Source organism: Perca fluviatilis, chromosome 13 (genome assembly GCF_010015445.1).
Source record: "Perca fluviatilis chromosome 13, GENO_Pfluv_1.0, whole genome shotgun sequence".
NCBI classification, from domain to species: Eukaryota; Metazoa; Chordata; class Actinopteri; order Perciformes; family Percidae; genus Perca; species Perca fluviatilis.
In genome coordinates this window covers 20,627,516-20,652,795 of record NC_053124.1, presented here as the reverse complement: position 1 = coordinate 20,652,795, position 25,280 = coordinate 20,627,516, and the positions used below count along the sequence as shown (strand labels likewise).

The window sequence follows — 25,280 nt, the reverse complement described above, 5'->3', positions numbered from 1 at the left end:
GCTTTTACTCTCGTGTCTTGTGGAGTGGGGGAATTACAGGCCAAAACATGGCCAGACGTTTACTGTATGTATTACTGTTATGCCCAGAGAGGGACAGCATCACACCTGATGCTGACGTGTTTACTATCGCCTTGAGAGAAATGGGAATCTCTGCCTTATTCTGCGCTTTCACATGATTTCATAGCTCCCATTTGAAAGGTGGAATTGTATATTTATGCCAATTTTTTACCTGGAGGAGAGGCTTCCCTCCCTTTACATTCCTAAATTTCTGTCTGACTTCCTTTTGTAGTTTTTAGAAACTTAATGTGCAGCTTTATGACCGTCTGTCTTGTTAAGTGAGTGTGAGAGAGAGAGAGAGAGAGAGAGAGAGAGAGAGAGAGAGGTGATGACAAAGCAAAGGTCATGTGTGTGTATTTGCCAGTCAGTGTCAGGGACCGTGTGTTGGTGTCACAGTTGAAACTCTGGATTGTGAAACTCCCCTGAGAGAGAGAGAGAGAGAGAGAGAGAGAGAGAGAGAGAGAGAGAGAGAGAGACTTTTCATTGGGGTAATAACAAGAACCCTTAAGGGACTGCTTTTTTTACAGTTTGTACCTGGTGTGTATAGAAGTACATCTACAGCCTGAGGTGTAGCGAGGTCCACCGAGGGGTTGATTTTGTGCTTCAGCGTCTCTGCAGTTGTCTTGGGAACCATCATCGGCACTAAAGACACACAAACCACTGTTAAAAGAGGGGTAACTAAACATTCACAGGTGGTGAATGCACAAGCATGCACCGAAAAACCCCAAACAGCAAAAACCTCTGATGAGTCAGTATGTACTAAGGAACACATCAAGTTTCCAAATGTTCTTCAAACTAGTCGTGAGTGTCTTTAGTATGCAAATTGCATTAACCCTCATGTTGTCTTCCCGTCAACCATTAACTTGTCCTTCCAGGTCAAAACTAAAAATTATTTTTTTGGTGCTTTTTCCCAACGTTTCACTTTGTCACTTTTTCCAAAGCTTTCTTTATTCATGGTTAAATAAACCTAATTTAAATGACATTATAGCTATTTTTTTGTTAAACAAAGCAGAAATTATGATTTACTAAGACTAATAGTTGAGATGTGAGGATGTTGAGTGGATCACAGACGGGTTTATATCAAAGTTTAGTCAGGATGCTGTTTTGAAACTACTTTTTTTCCAATGCTATAAAATTTAATAAAATTCAATGAAAGTAATCATTTATTTTATCTGCGTAGAACATTCTATTGGTTCTTTACAACGTAAATACATAGATCCATGTTATTTGTGGGTAATTTGGTTGAAAGAAACCCATATTTCTGATTTAAAAAAACTTGAAAACGGGTCAAATGTGACCCAAGGACACAAGGGTTAACCAAAGTAAAGCAAACATTACAGAACCTACAACAATAATCACCACTACCTTCCATCTTGATGCGGTCAAAGTGAGACAGCTTTGAAGCAGCGTAGATGGCCTTATTGCTCTGAAGGCTGCCCACTACTGCGTCCATTAACAAGGCGTTGGTCAGAGCCTGCTGCATGTACTGGGGGTCCTAGAGACAAAGAGACATTTTCACTTACATTTAAACTTGACATGAAGCACCTTGCAAAAAAGTACAAAGAACCTTAAAAAAAAAGTGATTTAAAAAAAGAGGCATAAAACAAAATTCGAGATGCAAAGTCAAAGAGATGTGGCTTTTGAGACTAAAGGTTTACAAATATTGAAATTTTTTTTTTAAACATAAGAAAGATGTCCACTTTAAAAGTGATAGTGTTTTAGCAAGTCTGGAAACATTGATTTAAGGGTGTGAACAGTGGTATGGATTCAATTATAAATGTAAACAGGCTTTGATAAGAGCATTCTACATCGTTGAGGGTCTTACAAAAAGATGCAGTGTTACAATAGAAAGTATAATATGTCTTGATTATTTGGTTTAAATCTTGGTGCGATGCTGCCAGATTTCTTAACAATACTGCTGCTTATGCTGCCTGTCAAACAATCTGGATGTCAATGTACATTCATAATATACTGGAGTAGAGGACATTTACAAGTGAGAAAAGAGCTGAGTGAGAGAGTTACATCATCTGGTTTCACAAAGGAAACCCCTCTATGTTCAATTATTCATAGTCATTCATGCATTTATTCCTCTCTTTTCTGATTTCAGCCCCTTTTCTCCCCCACACGTACACTATACTCTCATACTGACACACACATACTCACATACACCCTTCAGTCACAGCTTTACCTTGTGTTGGTCAGCCATGTTGCGCCCGGCCCACATCTCTTTGACCATCAGGTTCCATAGCTCAGTCTCTGTTTTCAAATTGGCCTCGAACGTCTCTCTCCTGCCCTGAACACGCAGCTTCAGGCTGGGGATTCGCAGAAGCAGGAAAGGAGCCGAGGACACTTTCACCTCCTACAGGAAACGAGACAAAGACAGGCATATCGGCATTGTTCAATCCACCCGTCTTTTTACCTTAGTCCTTATTGGAAGCACTACTTTTAACCCTCCTCACCTCTCCTCGTAACCTTTCTTCTGCTCACTTTAATCTCATTTGTTAATACAAAGGAGCCTATTCACTTGACTCAAAAGGTCCTTGGTCCTTTCTCTTGTCTCACCTGCAAATCTCGGTACTGTGCCACCTCCACGTATCCCGGTCGTCCGTCGGTCAGCAGAAAGAGCCGTCGCTGGGTCATGGCGATCTTCCCCACACCGCGACTTGTCTTGACAGAGGAGGACAGCTTGAAGACACACTCGCTGGGCTCAATGTGCTCCAAGACGGAGGCTGGCAAGCACACCTTAAAAAGTCACATAAAAACAGCTGATTTCACTGACTTCTACTGGTCAGGTAAAACCTTTTCAACTAAAGAGGTTTTCATTATAGGTCTTTATTGGCCTTGATATTAAAGGATGTTAAACAATATTACATGTATGCATTACTACAGTAACACAATTTGTAAAATTGCACACACCCTTTAGTTATTAGTTATTATAAATCAAATATATTCATTAAATTCATCTCTATATGGTCTTTTGGTGTTTTTCTTAATGAAAAGTATACTCATACTCATTCAGTTTGCAATTAAGAAACAAAATCAATTAAATAGTGTTGTTCATTGCTCACTCTTAATAAGTATAATTTACTCATAGGTCACATATGGCAATATTGTTGCCACGTTTTCCAAGATCTTTTCATATATATATATATATATATATATATATATATATATATATATATATATATATATATATATATATATATATATATATATATATATATATATATATATATATATATATATATATATATAAAAACACCAGACAATTTGCATCTTCCAAGACTAAGAGCAACACTCTCTCAATTCTCTATCAGATCTTGGCTGTGGATTACCATCACACTGCAACGCAATATTTCTCTCTAACAAACTTTAAATTAATAATTTAACTAAACCAGTATGCTAAACAACAAAATCTTAGTTATTGATGTTTCCGAGAGGTAACATAAGCTCATCATTTCAATTATGAGCAGCTGACGAGCACAAAACGATTTACAGTATTTTCCATCTATATGTCACACTACCCCATTACACTGTGAATGTGAACTTCACTGCAGTGGATGTGGCCAATACTGTATGTATGTTCAGGATTTGGGCCTTCAAGTTGTGTGTTACAAGTAAAGCCTACATACAGACCTCCTGTGCCTCAGCCTCAGTCTCTTTCCAGATGGTGTAGAAGACTCTAAACAACTCCGGACCAACCTGCTTCTGATGACCTGCAACAAACAACCACACACGCTCAACATTATGTATCCTGTTTTACGGTGTGTCAGCATAGCCAGATGACTTGTGACACGGAGTTTAAAAACTATATATCAATTTTCATTTACCAAGAAATGGTTGACTGAGCAACACTTACAGAAATGCTCAGTTTCATACTCTCTCACACACATTCAAACATGTAGTAGCTGACCAGACCAAGGCTCTGTCTCAGTCTAATCTGCCAGCATGCCTGCATAACAACAGTGACTATACAGTACACAGTCTGTGCACTCCCCCGCACCCAACCAACATCCCATACGTGCGCAGCCCTCTGTTAATGGCCACTTAGTAAAGTTTAGTAAAGGGCACAATTTAAAAGAAAAAGCCAGTTTTATCATGACTTCAAACAACCACAACAGGAAAATTACTTCATTTTGTCCAAAATCTCTATTAACCTCTATCTATCTTAATATTCCATCACAATGAGTCACTTGCTGCAAATTAAAGGGAAATGTGAAGTCAAGTACTCTGCAGTTGGATGTTGATAACCAGGCATCTGTATCTCTTTTTCCAGTGCATTAGAGGAAAGGAAATTTTGATGTTAGCTCACCAAACAGGACGTAAATTCTCTTTTTCCAATAACATAATGTGGAAGGCAAGATAAGCTCTCACTACAGCCGTGCTTCCTGAAGAACGATTTCCAGCATGCAATGTTGGCTAAATCCTCAGCTTTTGAAAAAGTACCTCATCTCCCCCTCTCCAAACACCCATCCTCCCCTACCTCTTATCTTAAATTAAAAACAAATATAATTACTCGGTTCAAAGTTCTTATGACTCAAATGTATTGTCCTTCTCGTTTACAGTACATGGCCAATCTAAGATCACAGGAATGTTGTCAGGTCACTGCAGCTCTCATGCTGGCTTGCACTAGTTGCTACCGGCTGCTCGTAATGTTTTATGTAAAAACTGTTGTTTTCAAAGTCTGCTTAGTGTGTCAGTGCATCATGATATAAAAAAATGGCCAATAGCCACCAGCTAAAGGCCAGTAAATGACCACTGGAGCCCTGGTTACAGCTACAACACCAAACTGCCCTGCATGACAAATTCGTCAAGAAGAGGAGAGGTAATGATTAACCTAAGTAATAAATGTTTGCCTGGAAATAGGGGGAAGAAGGGATGTAGTGGAATATTTGTGTGCATAAGTGTTTTTGTGTGTGTGTGTGTGTGTGTGTGTGTGTGTGTGTGTGTGTGTGTGTGTGTGTGTGTGTGTGTGTGTGTGTGTGTGTGTGTGTGTGTAGGCTGAGGCAGCAATTTCAAGTTTGTGAAAAAGGTATTGCAGGACAGCCTGTTTGATTGAAAGAGCAGAAAAAGGCCTGCTCTCACAAATGTGCATTTACAGTACATAATATGGAGTTTTACAGTACAAACACACACGTACATGTATGCATATACAGTATACTACACTACTTACCTACAGTTAGAGCGTCAAAGAGTCTATTTATGGTTCCTTGGTCTTTTACGATGCCGGACTCCTGGATACATTTCACAAACTCCCCCAGCTGCATGTATTTCTTCGGCAGTTGGAAACGCTTCACGGCATCTTCTTCGTGCCAGTTGACGCTGCGAGCGCGTTCCCGCTCCTGGTCCCTCTTGACCTGACTGATGAGTCGTTTCAGTTCTGGCCGTCTGTCCGCCTGTGTAGAGATTCTGTCCATTATTATTCCAGCGCTATTCAATCACAGACGTTGTGATACAGCTCAGAGATGAATTGAGTTATTGATAACCATTAGACATCATTTTTTCTTGAGTTAATGGGGTTTCTTGCCAGATGACATGTCATGTGTTGTACATAATATGATTGCTTAAACTCAACGTGACCAATATATATATATAAATCAGGTGCACTTTAATAGCAGAGTACAACACAATGTCCTCATTCATAACGGACTGACCTGTAACCGTTCACCTTCTGGCAGAGAGTCAACCAGGGACTTAACCATCTGAGAAGGGAAGATATCTGAGTCAGTCTTATAGAGACTCTGGAAATCCTCCAGTGCATCCAGACGCCTGTTGGACACAGTGTTTACCAAACCTCGCAGGTAGTGGTACCTGGAAAGAAAGAAAGACAGACAGACAGACAGACAGACAGACAGACAGACAGAAAAAGAAAGAAAGAAAGACAGATGGATTGGGTTAGGTGTCTTACAAGGGCTATTTAGTTGTCTAGAAGTCAGTTGGTTTACTTGAGATGCAGATAATCTGTGTGGAACTTTATTTATAATCAATTAAAAGGTTTTGATTTCTAAATTATTCACACACAAAATGATACAATCACTGGTGTATAGTGATTCTGACAGTAAAGCAGCAGTCTCAGAAAAACAAATTTATATTTATTTTTACTGTGTTGTCTGAGATTTGCAGTAACAGATTTGCAGTTTAATCAGACGCTAAAGCAAAACAATAAGCAAACTGCAATAAGCAAATCCTGCAAGATCATTTTACAGCACATTTTAATATTCTAATGAAGATGCTGCTTAGTGATCACTAAACAGAAGTCTACAGTTGATGGTTCAAGTAAAACTTGTTAATCTGATTGAATCACACACAAATACTGCGCCAGAAATACTAAAATCCTATAGCAGCAGTTCTTGATGAAAGACCACTTTAAAGACCAAAGACTATTCAGATAATAAATACTGAACGTTTTTTTTTTTTTCAGCTAAACAATAAAATGTGAACAAATATTTTCCAGACTCGGTCAGTTTTGCCTCCTCACAGTACCTGGCCAGCAGAGCAGACTCGTCAGGTGGTGTAGCGTTAATAGCCTTCCCCAGGGAAGAAACCATGTCAGAATAATAGTTCTGGACGTAATGAAAGGCCAACGGAGGAGGGAACTCCGGGAGGCGGAAAACCTTCACCGCTTTCCAAGGAAACTTCAACCCTGGAAGGTGACAAAGGAAATTAGAAAAAGTTTTACTCTTAATTGACTTCCACTCTCCATTAATCCATTTCCTCCATCAGTACTGACCAACGTCAGGAGTAATCTTCCTGAGGGAGGCTGGTCTGTTGGAGCTGATGGTAGCCAAAGTGTCATTGGCAGGTTGATCCAGGTTAGGCAGGCTGGCACCCAGCCGCTTGCTCAGTCTGTCATTAGGGCTGCTGTAGCTGCTGTAACCAGTCCTGGACAGATCAGACATGAGAGGACGCCGAGGAGACTCTGTCATCGCACGATTCCTATAGAAAGAAGAGTAGGAGACAGATGTAGAGGTTTAGGTCGTGCTGACACGGGGGAGACATTAGTTGTTTTAAGCAGCTTTAATTATGATCTGTGTTAATATTTATGCCATTACATGAGGGCAATTTAATTTTCATTTATCAGGGGATGTGCAGTGCAAAAACCCTTTTTTACAGTATTTACATGTTTAAAAGCACACGTGTCTTCTACATAGTGTGCATACTCTCTAAAACACCTGCGGATGGAAATGTATGCGAACTAAATGAAAGCTGTTTTTCTTTGTTTTAGGGCCGCAACTAATGATTATTTTCATCAGCTATTAATCTGCCAATTATTTTCTCAAACAATAGATGAATTACTTGGCGATTAAAAGGCCATGTGTTGTTTCTGTCCAACAGTTTAAAACTTAATTGATAGACTGTTAATAACCTAATTGTCTTAGCTCTACCCGGTTTAGCAAGTATAAGAACTTTGGGGCAGCCCTGAAATCTGGCTAAGGGCTGGCCCAATGTGTAACCTGAAAATGTATTTACATAAATTTTGAAATATACTTGTTTTAATTGTGTAACAAACTACTATTTTCTATTTAGCTTGCACTTTTATCAGTCGCTCAGTTATAATCACACCAGCATCATACCTGTGCGCATGGTTACGTGTGTTTTGCTCCATGCGGCTGAAGGTGTCCCGTTTCCTGTTCAGCCTGTCTCGCAGGAATGAGTGGAAGATATGAGTTTCTAAAACCTGGGAACAACAACAAAGAGAAGCAAGCAGCACAGAATGTTAGAGTTTGTGTGTGCTAGTGTGTGTGTATGTCTGTCGGTGTAAATATGTGAGTGTACCTTCTTGTAAAAGGACTGGTCTGCTGGCTCCCTGGTCCTCAGAAACTCCTCACTGTTAAATACTCTGTGTTCATGGTTTAGAAAGTCCTGGACGTCTCTGACAAAGTGTTAAAAAACGACGGATGGACATTGGAAAGTTACACAAAACATACTGTTCTGACTCAGATTAGTCTATAATATAGCTTAATGTGTTGTACACTTATACCTACTGACCACTTTCTTTGCATACTATTTGTAAAAAAGCATGGCTGTGTGCAGGACACACAGAGTGTTACCTGAAGATGTTGACCACTAGTTCCAGAGAGATGTTTTGTATCTGTGTGTTGCGGCGTGTCTGCCATTCTCTGCGTTGGCATCGCAGGGCATTGGCATCAGTGCCTGCTCCAAGGTGGCACAGCTCCAAGTCATAGTGAAGCTGGAGACACTCTGCCCTAGACACACAGACACCAAGTGTGGACAGTGAGAATCGGATAGTCCAGAACGACCTTACAGCACTTTTATCCAATTCAGTCATTTTAACTGTTACATTTGTAATTTGATTTAGCAGGTATTTAGGTGGTAGATTTAATTTTAGTTCCAAATCTGTTCCAGCTTTGATACAAGCTGAGGCTCGACTGCAGGTTGCAGTGCAAAAATGATTTCTAGTAAAGCTATATTCTGCACCGTAGAGTGGTGGTACACTGTTAAACAAAGTGAGTGAGTGTGTGAGTGTGTGAGTATGTGTGTGTGTTACCTTGACATAAAGCTCTCAGCTGCAGCCTGAGGAATAGCTGGTAGGTCGATGGTTTCAGACCATGACGACTGAACGATGCCTTCATCAACATTCACAAGAATTAGTTCTTCTGTCTCCTACACACACACACACACACACACACACACACACACACACACACACACACACACACACACACACACACACACACACACACACACACACACACACACACACACACACACACACACACACACACACACACACACACACACAATGACTACAATTCATTACAACACAGTCTGACTGTCCCTGCTCTTAGACTAACAAACAGCTACTGTTAAATATGTGAACTAAGCTTCTGTAAGACACTAAATAAAGATGAATGCAGTGGAGAATCAGCTATTGTTAAATACTGTATGTGAGCTCAAACAATAACTAAAAAAGATGGGTAATTTGAATTTCACACTAGCAATTTACACAATTCTGTTAACTATATGAGAAATGGCCAAGATATTATAGGGCAGAGTTGAAGCAATATGTACTGTATTTATCAAATTGATACCACTAGTTCTGAGTATTACGTGTAAAACAATGATTACAATGAACAACACCGGATTCAATTATAATCATAATATGTCCTCCCTAGTATAGGGAAGAACAACATCCAACATTGTTCCATCATCTTAGACAGGAAAGGTCAGATTTGCCGACATGACCCAAAGCAAGAAAGCCAAGACTGTAATCCTTGATGTTGATAAGAAAGTCTGTAGAGACAGTGAATGGTTGTACTTACTGCGGCAACCTCGTCAAAATGACTGATGTGACAGCCCATCAGGAAGGCTGTAGGAGCCATGAGGAAGTCCAGCATTCCTCTTGCCAAGACAGGAACATAGGGCTGCTGCCAGGACAGAGGCTGGAAGGAACAGAAGACAAATTCAAATATGGCTAAGGGGATGCTGCAGGAGGTTTAAGAATATAGTAAAAAAAAAAATAATAATAATAATAATAATAATAATAATAATACTGCAATTGTAAGACACAAGGTTCCTTCTCCACCGACCTGCAGGTACAGCAGCAAACTCTCTGCGACCAGAGTGAGTCTGGCCCAGTCAGCAGAGAAGAATACAAGCCTCTGCTCTTGAAGGAGGCAGGACAGCACCTAGAGAGGAGGCCACCACAGGGTTAACTGAACATTTTTCTGATTTTTAATATTTAGGATGTACTTTATGAATGGAAGGACCTGCCTATACCTCCCATCACCTCTTCCTTTTCCAAAGAATGACCCATATACATAGGCCTGTCACGATAACAAATTTTGCTGGACGATAAATTGTCCCAGAAATTATTGCGATAAACGATAATATTGTCATCGAGAGACCATTTGCATCTAATATAATGATAATGGCATAATAATACAGGTACACCTTTTCAAAGATCAATACACTTTTATTTCTAAATAATATTTAACACTGGAACTGGAAGACATTTTAAATATCCAGAACATGTCTTTGATCTCCTTTAGTATGTCGTCTTTCACGCTGATGTACAGTTGTGGAATTGCCGTTTGTGACACGTAAGTTCTCAGACTACAGACTCTGTACTACATTTTACAATTATTTAACTCTAAATATTAAATTTAAATAATATATAATTAATAAATTAAATCTATCTGTATGGCTATCTGCCACATGGCGAGTAAATGTACCAAAATAGTTCTGTTTTTCAGGTGCGGCTTCTGCTCCTCTTCAGGTCGGAGCTTCGGTGGGGCGGCGGACACACACACACACACACACACACACACACACACACACACACACACACACACAAACAACACACACACACACAGGTGCAACTCTGACATACTTTCCACATCCGTGTCCGCGGACAGCTGTAGGCTTGTACCGTTAATGTTCTGTGCATTGTCGGAAACATGCATCCACTTTCCTGAAACCGCTTGCAGACTGACCAGCGGTTGTATGTCCGAGCCCGTCTCCACAGTCTCCACCTGCAGGTTGTCAGCTGTGTGGTTTGGATTGAAAGGGAGAAACGGACGCCAAATAACACGGTGGATATACGGCTCATATAGGCCTACTTTCTTTTGACGGCCTTTAACTGCAAAGTGCGCGCGGAAACCCTGCTCCAACTCTCAACTAGCGTTTGTCTGTCTCTGTCTCTCTGTCCGCAGTCCCGCCCCCACAAAGACCATGCGACTGACAAGAGGGTTCACTCCTCGTTACGCTAAGGAACCGAGAGTGGTCCTCCAGTCTCTTTGGTAGAGAGAGACGAGGAAAACAAACAAGCATGCAAATGGAAATTATCGCGGCCGGAAAAATTATCGAGCTCATTTTTTTTTATCGTGCGATAACTCGATTTATTGACTATCGCGACAGGCCTACATATACACAATAAAAGTACAATCATATAACTAAATACATATATTTATGTATTTATATAAACATATATACATCACTTTATCACTGTACGTATGTCCTCTTGTGTTTATATGCCATGCAATACCAGTGTCTTTGTTCTGCATTACCTGGAGCAGTGTTGTATGCGTGAAACAGAGGAAAGGAAGATGCAGGTCAATGTCGATAACAGGGCTGTCCTGATCCTCCCTCGATGGGAGAACCACGTTGAGGGGACGGAGGTTGAAGGACTAACATACAGAAACGCACACATATATTTGCTGTAAAGATCTAGCAACTGAAATTGGTCACACAGAGAGACAAATACAGATGAAGTGAGGCTGAGAGATATCTCAACTGAGACACAGAGAGAGAGAGAGAGAGAGAGAGAGAGAGAGAGAGAGAGAGAGAGAGAGAGAGAACGTGTGTTCTGACCACGTGTAGCTGTCCAGGGGGTGGTAAAGGGACCAAGGACAGCTTGGCTGAAAATTCCTTTATGGTCTCCTCAAAGTCAGCTTGTCTTGCAGGCCGCAACTGGACCAGGAGACTGAGAAGGTGGAGTCGGGGTGGGAGACAGAGACAGGTTTTTATTGGTCACCAAATCACCTTAACCAAGGTCAGGTTATCCATCAGCTCTATGTATTTAATAGAAATTATTACCATGACAAGCAGTCTTTCAGAGCATTGTAGTAGGGGAACTTGGAGATGACGCACATAGCAAAGGGTGTGTAGAGGCGGGACTTTGATGAATTCCACCTGTGGCCATTCTGAACAGCACCTTCCAGACAGGACTGACAGATTTAACAGTCAATGAGATACAGTTGTCTGCATTCATTGGATTTGTGTTTTTCGAGTGTGTGTGTGTGTGTGTGTGTGTGTGTGTGTGTGTGTGTGTGTGTGTGTGTGTGTGTGTGTGTGTGTGTGTGTGTGTGTGTACCTGTACAGCTCTGTAGTACTGCACCACAACCCCATGTGTTCGGTTCCCAAAAAGGTCAGTAAACACAAGGAAGTGATAACTGTCTTCTCTCTGCTCATTGGCTAACTGAAGACCACCTATCCAATGCAAAGCAAGAAGTCTCAATATGTGCCACTAAGCAAAGTCAAGCTGTATGTTACATTGATGTCATAAAAGGAGATTCACATCAACATCCAAGTCGCAATAACAACTGGGAAACTCAGATTTTTGTCATTATAATAAAAGACAAATGGTTAATGGGCAACTAAGTAAGTAAGTAATGCAAGTCTGCATAGCAGTGGGTGGTTTTAATGTTTAATCCACATTGTATCAGGATAGGGATCCATGATGGTAGCTCTTAAGCCAGCATAGAAAGAATACAACTCAAGATTATGGTCTGGGACTCTAGTTGTTCTGGTGCCAGCCTGACAATATGGTGATCCATGATGGTAACCATAGTGCGGCAAGATCAGTCCCATCATGATGACATTGTCGAGTTAGATAAGTAGAAATCAAGGTTTGGATATGTAATGCCACGGCTAGAAGTACGCAAAGCATACCAGGCAAAAGTAAAAACTTGTTGCTTGAGATACAGTCACTGCCAAAAAACATGTTGGTCTTACTGAGGTAACCGGCTGTTGTATTTACAGAACAAATTGATTTTTTACCATTGTGTTATTCAATTGAAAACATGGTAATGTTAAGTTTGCCACAGAGAAAACACACTATACCAGGGAAACAGAGCTGTGGCAAGGCGATGAGGTCCAGATCCTTTGGAACACTGATGTCCTCTGTTGCTGAGGACGCTTCAGTACGATTGGTTGTTTCTCCATTAGGCAACACCTCTGCAGGACGATCTCGCCTCTTCTGCAAACAAACAGAAAAACAACAAACAAACAAAAAAAAAATATTTCTGAATGTGATCAACAAAGAAGCCTGTTGAATGTAATCTGAATGCCTAATCCTTTATCAATGTGTAAGTTGTTAGAAAGACAAAGCAGAAAGGACTTAATTTTTCAAAAACTGTTTCAAATTGACTATTAACGATGAATTTGTACTTAGAGTTAAAAAAAACAAAAAATGTTGTTTACCTTTTTGATGAAGCTCTTCCTCCTTTGGACACGACTGAAAGCTGGTCCAATCAACTGGCTGGAGTTGGAAACAAATGGCGGGGCATGGACCTGCAGTACTTCAGCTTCCAGCAGAGGGAGTTCTTTTAACTTACTCTGCTGTTGAAGCTATGACGGTTTAGAAGTATTTAGGGTTATAAGTTTGGTAGTCTTGCATTTCCAGGGGCAAAAGAAACCCCTCTCATTTCTTTAAACCAATCACTATCATCTTGGGCGGCGCTAAACTCTGGACGCAGCGACGTAACTCTACAAAATGGTCTCGGTAAGAAACTTGTTTTAGTGGAACATTTACACCCTGCAAAAGAAAATGCCACATACATGGTTAAACCTAATTTTCTTTTACCAGTGTATCGCCGTTTGTATACTTCGTCCATAGCAAATCCCTGCCAAATGGTCCCAAAACTTCCCAGTTAGATAGTAAATACCTAAACCATATTCTTTGTAAATCTTTACAATCATTCCCAGAAAGAACCAAGCAGGCCTGCATTGTTGCACGATCCAAATTTCTACAAAACTTGCCATTTTCAGCATGTAGCTTGCTAGCTCAAAGTTTGTTGTTGTTTCCCTAAGCTAAGGGATTTTTAAGAACGGTGACACACAGACATCCAGCGCATCAAGCAGTCATCCTGGAAATGTACTGGCGTTGATCCAGACTATAAGTCTGGCAACCAAGAAGTCTTTGTACACATTAACACCCAACACACAGTCCATTCTAATGTCTCTATAAATTGCTTTAATAAATTTCTTTATAAAACTTAAGTCAGTGTATACCATTAGCTATTCCAAAGAATGTGTGTTAGATACCATATACACCGGTCATTAACATGCTTTTCCTTATATTGTGAAGATTAACTGCCCAGGTGCAAAATGTCCATTCAACTCTGACAGCAGTAGTCTCTACTGTTGAGAGTCAATGTTGACACAAGAAGCACTCAAGGTGTAAAGTTTGCCGACATCTGTTTGTTTGCATGTTTTTTTTATTTGACCGTGGTTTTGTTACTGTGTTTGTGTATGCGTATGTATATACCTGGTATATGTCTCGAAGCTTATCACTGGGCGCTCCAACCACGACACATGCCTCCAGCAGTCCAGACGGGAGCTCTGCCATCACACACACTGCAACACACACACACACACACACACACACACACACACACACACACACACACACACACACACACACACACACACACACACACACACACACACACACACACACACACACACACACAAAGTTCATCAATGAACCCCGTCAGCTATTTTTCTAAAATGTTTGTACTGAGGTTGATATCCCTGCAATATCTCTGGCTATATTAGGTAATGTTGCAGGAAATGTTGCAAATCTAAGAAGTAAAATTTTGTTCCTTGTTTATTCAGGTATTTCATTTACGAAATGATCCAGAAACAGACAATTCGATCTTGTTATTTTATCTGTTAAGCATTTCTCAATTGAATTTCCAGATAATTTACTATATCATGATATATCAATTAAATTATGTGTACTGTGATATATGATTTAAATGATATCACCCACCCTAATATAATTACAGAGAACCGTTGGTTCAACATTGATGACGACAATGGCAGGAGCGATGGTGATGGTTCAACGATTTCATACTTTGGCCATGAGTCACAAAACACTCCCAAACCAGATACTAATCTCATCTGAGTTCAAGTTTTCAAAATGAAAAAAGTAGAGCTTGAGCAATCTAATTTGCAAAATACAGCATCAGCTACTTGTGGCACCCACACCCAGACAAATTTCTTTTCCCAAAACTTCCTCTACGTGTGCCAACACATACACACTCAGGCACAACGAAATAACATCTAACTCACATACACACACAGCAGATGTTAGGGTTTGGTCACTGGTGCAGTAAACCAGTTTTGTCATCGGAATCACAGACGAGAAGTTATAACTGCACCCGAAAGTGAACAAAGAGGAAAACACTGAAGCCGCTCTACTTCGTGAGCACGTTCTTGAGAGGAACCGCTTTATTCTGTTAAAAACAAAGTCACGCTGATTTTGATTACTTTTGTATAACTGAAAGCCCTATCAGATGAGCTCAAGTGCCCCTTCATCCACAACACCTGTCGAGTTCCAAACATATTCTTTTGAATGTATTTTAAACCAGATGTTATTTAAAAGTATAACTTATATAATTAGTTATCCAACAAGACATACACTCACCTAAAGGATTATTAGGAACACCCTACTAAGACCGTGTCTGACCCCCTTTCGCCTTCAGCCCTGCTTCCTGCTTCTTACAGCGCAGACGCTTTGCTGCTTGCTCCTGCCTCTGCTTGCATATTTAATAATATGCAATAATATGATAATCTTGCTTTCCCTCTGAGAGAAACTATGAGCAACGGCTCTGGATACTTATAAATCACTGGACTATACATTTTTTATAGGCATAGTAGGCTATTGCCATTTTTCAACATTTTTCTGTGTGAGCGTGGCCTACAAATAGCTCAAGCCTGTCCTAAAGTGACTGTAGCTAAAGCTAATTAGCAGCAAGATGCCTCCCTTCTCCATGGAGGACTACTACAAACTCCTTCAGAAGATTGCAGTTCTGGAAACCAAAATTTACCGGTTAGAAGTAAACGTGGAAGTGAACAGATCTTGTGGAAATGACACCACTTTACCACTGAACCAAAACAATGGACAAAAGCATGCTAACACACGGCTAACTAGCACCAGCAAGACTACAAACAAACAGGAGAGCTGTGGAACGGATAATAAATCAACAAGTGGTAGTCCTCCCTGGAACTCTTTTGGTGCAAAGCCTAAGAGTAAATCATTTTCCTGGGAAATGGAAGGACGACTAACGGGCAGGGCACAGGGCCCTGAGATTTGTGATACGACCGGCTGGCCTGCCTTATCATCCATCCTTTCAACCCCTATGCTTAGTAGGACACAGCCGTGCACAGCTGCAAAAGGAAAAATTAGCAACAAAATGCCTCCCCAACAACTGAGTGTGCAGGTGGAGAACAGATTTGCTCCTCTGCTGCAGGACCCTGGACATAACCTAGATTACGTCTCATCGTCAAACAGCAGGGTAAGGACTGAGAGCAATTCTAAAATTAAAAAACTACAGAGAAAGCTAATGACTGGGCCCCAAACTCTGATTGTAGGTGACTCTGCTGTAAAAGATATCAAAAGCAGTAAAAACACCAAAATAATCTGTTTTCCCAAAGACATGGTGTCTGACTTGGCGCAAAGAATCCCAGATATCGTAGCAGCACACCCAACTATTAAGAACATTATACTGCACATAGGGTCAAATGATGTTGTAAAGCAACAGTCTAAAGTGCTGAATCGTGAGTTTATGGATCTGCTGAACACAGTCAGCTCCATAAATGCGAAGGTGTTTATCAGTGGCCCTATACCGCCAGTCAGAAGAGGAGCTGAGAGATTCAGCAGACTGCTGGCACTGAACAGATGGCTTTCAACCGCATGTACCGACCATTCTCTGCAGTTCATTGACAATTTTAACATTTTCTGGGACCGCAGACCTCTTTTTAAAGCAGACGGACTCTTTCTTAACAAGCCAGGAGTAAAGCTGTTCACCTCTAGCCTACTTTAATTTCTGCACCACCCATCTACTCCCTCGGCCAAGGGCACAAGACAAGATAAATCAACACAAACAAAACAAGAGGAAGACACAACAAAGTGCGGCAGTGATCTACCACAGCCCCCACCTGAGCAAGGATTTGACCATGGGAGACTACAGAGCGGAGACAAGAAATCGTAACCCCCCCCTTTCACCTGTCCAACACTCCTCAAACCCCCTTACCAACCCCGACGAGGACTCATCGCCCTCCCCATTCCATAGGACACCAAAGAGCGGAGATGAGAAATCTCAACCCCCCTTCTCACCCGTCCAACTCTCCTCAAACCCCTATAACAACTACGACACCTTTGAGGATGCGTAGCTCTCCCCTCTTTCCCCCATCCCCATGTTGGAGTTCACTGACCAGATGAAGCAGCTGGTGAATGCTGGAACTAAGTATGCCCCCCTTCCTTCTCCCATTGTTCGCCCCCGGCCAAAAGTAAAATGCCAGGCACCTCTGCCCCCTCAAGGGCAGCAGCTAACTCCTTCTCCCCAAACTGATAAGGATGCTTGTGTGCAAAATGCAGCAAGCGTTAACTGATATGGGCTGGGTCCAGGCTGCATGCCTAGTAGCACTCATGACTCTTTCCAAGACAAGCCTGGGCCCTGCTTATTAGATTCTTCCACAATTTATGTTGTGATAGGTAATAGAAAAAGAATAACGAATAAGCACTTAACTGCAAACTTTGCAAACTTAGCATCCATTCCTCGTCAGCCACAGTCAGTCACAAAAAATGAAAACACATTAACACTAGCCCTACTAAACCACTAAACAGGTCCTTGGTAGGAAAATCATTTTTAATCAATGATTTTATTATTAAGCACAATCTTGATTTTATGTTTTTAACTGAAACCTGGTTGGACCATAATAACAGTGCTGCTGTTCTCATTGAGTCAGCCCCCCCTAACTTCAGTTGTATGAGTCAGAATAGAGTGAATAAGAAAGGAGGTGGAGTCACCATTTTGTTTAATGACTCATTCCAATGTACGCAATTATCTTATGGAAATTTTGCTTCTTTTGAATATGTGGCTCTTCAGCTAAGATCCTCCCCTCAAGCTATACTTCTAAATATCTACAGGCCACCCAAATACTGTGCAAACTTCTTTGACGACTGTTGTCTATAATCTGTATTAACTTTCACCGTGTAATTATTGCTGGTGATTTTAACATTCATGTTGACCACCCCCAGGACCGAGGGACCAAAGAACTGTGTTGTGTTTTTGAGAGCTATGGACTGACTCAGCATGTGACACAGCCCACGCACAATAAGGGGCACACTCTGGACTTGATTATCTCCAAGGGTCTAAACATTTCTAAGGTTGTGGTGACTGATGTTGCTCTCTCTGATCATTCCTGTGTTTTCTTTAACGGCTCAATCTCGGTGTCCAAAAGTGTTCAAACAAAGTTAATCAGAAAACGGTATATCACTGAAAACACCAGTGAATCATTCATTCAGTTTTTCTCCTCCACACCCACCCTCTCAGGGGTCTCAGTCACTGAGCTTGTAGATAATTTCAACTGTAAAATTACGAATGTTATTGATGCTATTGCTCCCACTAAGGTCAAAGCTGTCTCTGGTAAGAAAAGATCTCCGTGGAGAAATTTTATAGTGGTGAGAACAGAAAAAAGAGAGTGTCGAAAAGCTGAACGCAGTTGGCGAAAATCTAATCTCCAGGTCCATTATAATATCTATAAAAAGAGACTTCGCATTTATAATTTGGAACTAAGGAATGCAAGGCGGTCCTTTTTCTCTGACATTATCACCAGAAACAATAATAATTCACGTGCTTTGTTTGCTACTGTCGATAGATTAACTAACCCTCCAGTACCAACAGCATCTGAAGTATTGTCTACCAAGGCTTGCAATGACTTTGCCTCCTTCTTCACAGACAAAATTCAGAAAATTAGACAAACAGTCAGTGCTTCCATATCAAGTACAGGATATGTATTGTCACAGTGTTCACACAAAACAAAATCCAATATGACAAAATTTCATACAATCAACCATAACAACCTGGAAGACATTATACAACATCTGAATACCTCCTCCTGTTGCCTTGATATTCTACCAACGGGTGTTTTCAAAAATGTTTCGAATTGTTTGGCTTCTGATATTCTACAGATTGTAAACACATCTCTGCTCTCAGGTATCTTTCCACAGGCCCTAAAAACTGCAGTCATCAAGCCACTCCTAAAAAAAGAACAATCTAGACACGTCACTAATGAGCAACTATAGGCCGATATCAAACCTTCCATTTTTAAGCAAAATCATAGAAAAAGCAGTTTTTCAACAACTCAACCTTTTCTTATCACTAAACAACAGTTTTGATGCCTTCCAGTCAGGTTTTCGACCACACCATAGCACTGAGACGGCTCTCGTTAAAGTCTTTAATGACATCCACTTAAACACAGATGGTGGCAAAATTTCAGTCTTAGTATTACTTGATCTCAGTGCTGCATTTGATACAGTCGACCACGACATATTACTTGACCGACTGGAAAACTGGGTTGGTCTTTCTGGCTCAGTACTAAAGTGTTTTGAATCCTATTTAAAGAATAGGGACTACTTTGTGTCTATAGGTAATTATACATCTGAGCATACAAATATGACGTGCGGAGTTCCCCAAGGCTCAGTTCTGGGGCCTCTTCTGTTCAACATCTACATGCTTCCACTGGCTCAGATTATGGAAAACAACAAAATAAGTTACCATAGTTATGCGGATGACACACAAATTTACATAACCTTATCACCAGGGAATTATAGCCCAATACAACAACTGAATATGTGCATTGAACAAATTAACGACTGGATGTGCCAGAACTTTCTTAAATTAAATGAAGAAAAAACTGAGGTGGTTGTTTTTGGAGCAAAAGAGGAACGATTAAAGGTCAGCAATCAGCTTCAAACGACAATGTTAAAAACAACAGACAAAGCCAGAAATCTTGGTGTAGTCATGGACTAAGACCTGAATTTTAAAAGCCACATTAAGACAATTACAAAATCAGCCTATTATCACCTTAAAAATATATCAAGGGTTAAAGGACTTATGTCTCAGCAGGATTTGGAAAAACTTGTCCATGCTTTTATCTTCAGTAGACTTGACTACTGTAACGGTGTCTTTACAGGTCTCCCTAAAAAAATCAATCAGACAGCTGCAGCTGATTCAGAACGCTGCTGCCCGAGTCCTCACCAAGACCAAGAAAGTGGATCACTCCAGTTCTGAAGTCTCTACACTGGCTTCCAGTGCCTCAAAGAATTGATCTCAAAATACTTTTGCTAGTTTATAAATCACTAAACGGTTTAGAGCCAAAATACATTTCTGATCTGCTACTACACTATGACCCACCCAGACCTCTCAGGTCGTCTGGGACAGGTCTACTTGTTGTTCCCAGAGTCAGAACTAAACAGGGGGAAGCAGCATTCAGTTTTTATGCTCCACATATCTGGAACAAACTCCCAGAAAACTGCAGGTCCGCTGCAACTCTCAGTTCTTTTAAATCCAGGCTGAAGACATATCTTTTTAATGTTGCTTTTCTTTAAATAACCTATTTTAACTGCTCTTTCTTTAAAATTCTTATACTGCACTGTAAATTGTATTGTCTTTTAATGATTTTAATTGTTTTAAATTGTTTTCTAATTGCGCTTTTTTTGTCTTTTAATGCATTGAAATTGTTCTGTTTTTTTTATGTTTTATGTAAAGCACTTTGAATTGCCTTGTTGCTGAAATGTGCTATACAAATAAAGCTGCCTTGCCTTGCCTTCAGAACTGCCTTAATTCTTTGTGGCATTGATTCAACAAGGTGCTGGAAGTATTCTTTAGAAATGTTGGCCCATATTGATAGGATATCATCTTGCAGTTGATGGAGATTTGTGGGATGTACATCCAGGGCACGAAGCTCCCGTTCCACCACATCCCAAAGATGTTCTATTGGGTTGAGATCTGGTGACTGTGGGGGCCATTTTAGTACAGTGAACCCATTGTCATGTTCAAGAAACCAATTTGAAATGATTTGAGCTTTGTGACATGGTGCATTATCCTGCTGGAAGTAACCATCAGAAGGATGGGTACATGGTGGTCATAAAAGGATGGACATGGTCAGAAACAATGCTCAGGTAGGCTGTGGCATTTAAACGATGCCCAATTGGTACTAAGGGGCCTAAAGTGTGCCAAGAAAACATTCCCCACACCATTACACCACCACCAGCAGCCTGCACAATGGTAACAAGGCATGACGGATCCATGTTCTCATTCTGTTTACGCCAAATTCTGACTCTACCATCTGAATGTCTCAACAGAAATCGAGACTCATCAGACCAGGCAACATTTTTACAGTCTTCAACTGTCCAATTTTGGTGAGCTTGTTCAAATTGTAGCCCCTTTTTCCTATTTTTAGTGGAGATGAGTGGTACCTGGTGGGGTCTTCTGCTGGTATAGCCCATCCGCCTCAAGGTTGTGCGTGTTGTGGCTTCACAAATGCTTTGCTGCATACCTCGTGTTGTATGGGTAGTTTGGTTGAGTCAAAGTTGATCTTCTATCAGCTGGAATCAGTAGGCCCATTCTCCTCTGACCTCTAGCATCGACAAGGCATTTTCGCCCCCCCAGGACTGCCGCATACTGGATGTTTTTCCTTTTTCAGACCATTCTTTGTAAACCCTAGAAATGGTTGTGCGTGAAAATCCCAGTAACTGAGCAGATTGGGAAATACTCAGACCAGCCCGTCTAGCACCAACAACCATGCCACGCTCAAAGTTGCAAAGGATCACCTTTCTTTCCCATTCTGACATTCAGTTTGGAGTTCAGGAGATTGTCTAGACCTGGACGACACCCCTAAATGAATTGAAGCAGCTGCCATGTGATTGGTTGATTAGATAATTGCATTAACGAGAAATCTTACAGGTGTTCCTAATAATCTTTAAGGTGAGTGTAGTGATACTGGATATCTTGATGCTTGGGCTAGGTCTCTTTTGTTTCAGGTAGGTTTGGACAAGTTAGCATTCCTACTACATGAACCAACAGAAGATGGGCGTTTCAACCATTTATACATCTATATTGACTTCTCTACTCAACTAGTTTTCAGGCACTCTTAATCCCACACAAATTTCTTCACCAAGCCTCAAACCAATTTCTATCCCTAATATTATTAACAAGGGCATTATTTCATTGGGGATGTAGGGGACATGTCCCTGTCACTTTTGAAAATCCATGTGTCCCCCTATCTTTTATTGATTCAGGTACATTTTCTTAAGTTTCTCTAATCTACATTTGTATTTATGGTTCATATTGTCCTAAAAATATGATAGAATTAAACATCAAAGATATGCAAGTAAAGATGCAACTACAATATTATACATTAAGTATCTATAGGTAGCCTACATCAACGCATAGTACTGCTTTAAGTCCTTATCAATTTACCTACCTACCTACCTACCTACCTAACTACCCACCCACCTACCCACCTACTAGGGGTGCATGATATATCGACTTAATATCGTTATCGCGATATCACGTTGCGCAATATTATATCGAAAGTGTCACAATAAGTATGCAATATTTTGTTTATTTTGTGGAGCGCTGCGTCCCGTCCGTTGACTGTGTGGCTTAGTTGTGTTTGATTTAGAGCCCGCTTGAAACGCTATAATGATCCGGTTTCATTGGCCAGGTACCGTGTCACTTGCACATGGGTCCACTACGTGAGTACAGAGTGACATTGTAAGTGAAGAAATAGAGACAACAAAATGGAACAAATCACAAAATTGAAAGAAAAGAAAGGACCTAAAGAGAGAGAGAAGGGAGTCGGGAGCAAAAGAAAGAACACAAAAGTAAGAAAATGAGTGTTGCTCAGGGAGAAGACAAAATAACAGAGATTGAAGAGGAAACAAAAGTAATGCCTCCTCAGTAGCTTGAAAATACTTTGGCTTTAAGCCAGCAGATGTTTCACAGGCTAATGCACTATGCAAAAGGTGTCGAATGGTGATAAACCGCGCAAGAGGCAATACAACAAACCTATTTCTCATCTTAATAAAAAGTGGTGCAGGCAGAGTTTGGAGTCTGATAGATTGAATATTTTTCATCCACGACCGACCTGTGGTCCAGCCGCACTAAGAAACCTCATATAAGTCTCACTGTGTACTATATGGTTATTAATCTATGAATAAATAAATGTTTAAAAATATCGATATTAATATCAATATTGTAATATTCATAATCAATATTGCAATATCACATTTTGTCAATACTGTGCAACCCTACCACCTAACTAACTACGTACCTACCTACCTACCTACCTACCTACCTATCTGGGTCAGGCAGATCCAATAATAAACATCTGACTTGCATTAGGTGAAGCTACAGGAACAACCTAAGGAGCTGCATCCTGTTAAATCTTCCCCTTTTTCTCAGCCTCTCTGATATCTTTCAACTCTCCCTCCTCTCTTCTCTCTACCCTTTTCTCATCTCCCTGCTTTTCCCCCTTCAATCTACTTTATCACCTCTTCTTTCATCCTATATTTGTTCTCTCCTTTTGTCCCATTTTCTGCTTGGCCATTTTCTCTTCTTTCTTCACCTTTGACACACTTGCTTGCTTTCTTTTTCTCAGTCTTCAGGCCATTCCAGCTGCTGACTAACTACCCTGCTGTGTCACGGAAACACACACACACACACACACACACACACACACACACACACACACACACACACACACACACACACACACACACACACACACACACACACACTTAAGTCATTTATTCCCTGAAAACCCCTAATTTTGGAAACCCTGGAGTGTGTGTTACACTTCTCATAAACTCAACCAATGTCCACCATCCTAGCAGTTTTATAATCATCTCACACAAATGAACTGGCAGGACAGTTTCTTGCGCGCACGCGCACACACACACACACACACACACACACACACACACACACACACACACACACACACACACACACACACACACACACACACACACAATAAAAAGCAGATGTCATGCATGTGAAATTGAGACCAAAAAATACCAGAATCTAGAGTAGATGTTCATATTTCTGAATAAAAGCTTGCACTTCATTTCTTTATTCCACACTGTTTACAAAGATCCCACTAGAAAAATAACTCTAATATGCCTAACAATAACATGAGACTTGAGTGGGGAGTGTATCATACTGGAGGTAGCCTCCGTGCAGACATGCAGAGACTGTCCAGGAGCTTTAACAAACAAGTTTGTCTTCATATATTTCAGAAAGGAAGCTGCTTTGATGTAGCCGACAACAATTTCCCCAATCAGTTGCTGGTAAACATGTATTTTATAGAACTAAAAAGATGTATGGAAGAAGGCTTCTTCCAAAATGTAAGCGGTTAAGAGAAATGACAAACTTACAGTAATCAAAGTAATTTTAGATTGCTGTGACCCAGAAAAGTTCTCTGAATGTTTGTAAGCTTGCAACAATCTTTTCAAAATTTAGAAATCCAATGGAGTTTTTAAATTGGAAATTGGCACAGTCCCATGGACAGTAAATGGGTCAATGATTTTGTTGAGCCAGTATTTTGACTCTTTTTTTCCATTCAAACCTGTTATCAATGCTAAAATTCTACCTTTAACCCTTATCCTACCAACTGGGCTACCTGCAGATCCCAGAGGTATACTTGTTGTCATATGGGCTTTATTCTATCATTACACTTTTTCATGACTTTGTTAATCAATTTGTTCATAATGCCGTTATATAATTGTTTCCTGTTTCTGTTTTAAATTATTGCTTGTATTGGGGTCCTAGGGGACCCCAGTCAAAAGCACTTAATTGGAGCCTATGCAGTTTGAATACTATAAAACAGAATAAATCAAATGTTTGCCATCAGTCCTAATTTAAAGTATCATATGCTCTCTCCATAATTTCACACAATGTGCAAATTAACTGTAACTTTCCTAAAATAATAATAATCAGTTTTTGTTTTTCCCTCATAACTAATAATGATGGTTGTTTTCTACAGTAGTTTATTGGGTAGTCCTTAAGTGTAAAATATGTTGGTAGGATGAGGGTTAAACTGGAAATATTCATTTTATTCTATGATGCACTTCAGGGCTGCACAGCAGGTAGGTTTAAAAAAAAAAAAAAAAAGATACATAGGGACACATATGATGTGGGGGGTCTGTGGGTCTTCCCCTGGAACTTTTTGAGCATTAAACACAATGTATGCTGAAAATGTGTCATCTATGAGCAGCCTGTGACTTCACATTCCAGTGAAATCACAAACAGAGAAGTGCATGTTAGCAAGTGTTTACTCACTGAGCTGCTATATGGGACACAGGAAGAAGGGGAACTCTTAAAACGGGTGACAGGTCTCTTTAATTGTCAGAAGCCAACTTTACAAGGCTTTGGCTGGTTTGTGAGAAAAGTAATAATCCCTGACCTGAACTAGAGGACAAAACAAACGAATGCATGCAGTAGGACATTAATGTGGCCTCTATTATCAACAGTCTTAAAAAGTTTTACTGTTTTTTCTTTCCTCACTTCGTAACAGTGTGCACAAAAAAACCCTGTAAGCTCAGTCACTCATTTCCATTACAAATCTTTTCGTTGTTTTGAAACATGTGAAACGTGGTTATGACACTTCCCTTGGAAGGCGGT

The 25,280-nt window shown here is 40.4% G+C and overlaps 1 protein-coding gene across 3 annotated transcripts in view; it reads right to left on the bottom strand.

Annotated features, from left to right (window-relative positions):
- dennd3a (DENN/MADD domain containing 3a) overlaps positions 1-25,280 on the bottom strand; it is a 33,974-nt gene that overhangs the window by 8,232 nt on the left and 462 nt on the right. For all 3 annotated transcript variants that reach the window (XR_005641233.1, XM_039820415.1, XM_039820414.1), the window contains exons 2-23: positions 14,069-14,157; positions 13,003-13,149; positions 12,643-12,778; positions 11,894-12,009; positions 11,617-11,747; positions 11,392-11,503; positions 11,088-11,207; positions 9,609-9,707; positions 9,342-9,461; positions 8,567-8,682; positions 8,109-8,264; positions 7,834-7,930; positions 7,632-7,735; positions 6,788-6,993; positions 6,541-6,700; positions 5,712-5,868; positions 5,231-5,453; positions 3,694-3,773; positions 2,620-2,799; positions 2,246-2,416; positions 1,423-1,552; positions 592-699 (exon numbers count right to left, since the gene is read on the bottom strand). Coding sequence is in view for 2 of the 3 variants with exons in the window: in XM_039820415.1 (XP_039676349.1) it covers positions 592-699; positions 1,423-1,552; positions 2,246-2,416; positions 2,620-2,799; positions 3,694-3,773; positions 5,231-5,453; positions 5,712-5,868; positions 6,541-6,700; positions 6,788-6,993; positions 7,632-7,735; positions 7,834-7,930; positions 8,109-8,264; positions 8,567-8,682; positions 9,342-9,461; positions 9,609-9,707; positions 11,088-11,207; positions 11,392-11,503; positions 11,617-11,747; positions 11,894-12,009; positions 12,643-12,778; positions 13,003-13,149; positions 14,069-14,149 (2,950 nt within the window). In the remaining variant the exon portion in view is untranslated. The remainder of the gene's footprint in view (positions 1-591; positions 700-1,422; positions 1,553-2,245; positions 2,417-2,619; positions 2,800-3,693; positions 3,774-5,230; positions 5,454-5,711; positions 5,869-6,540; positions 6,701-6,787; positions 6,994-7,631; positions 7,736-7,833; positions 7,931-8,108; positions 8,265-8,566; positions 8,683-9,341; positions 9,462-9,608; positions 9,708-11,087; positions 11,208-11,391; positions 11,504-11,616; positions 11,748-11,893; positions 12,010-12,642; positions 12,779-13,002; positions 13,150-14,068; positions 14,158-25,280) is intronic.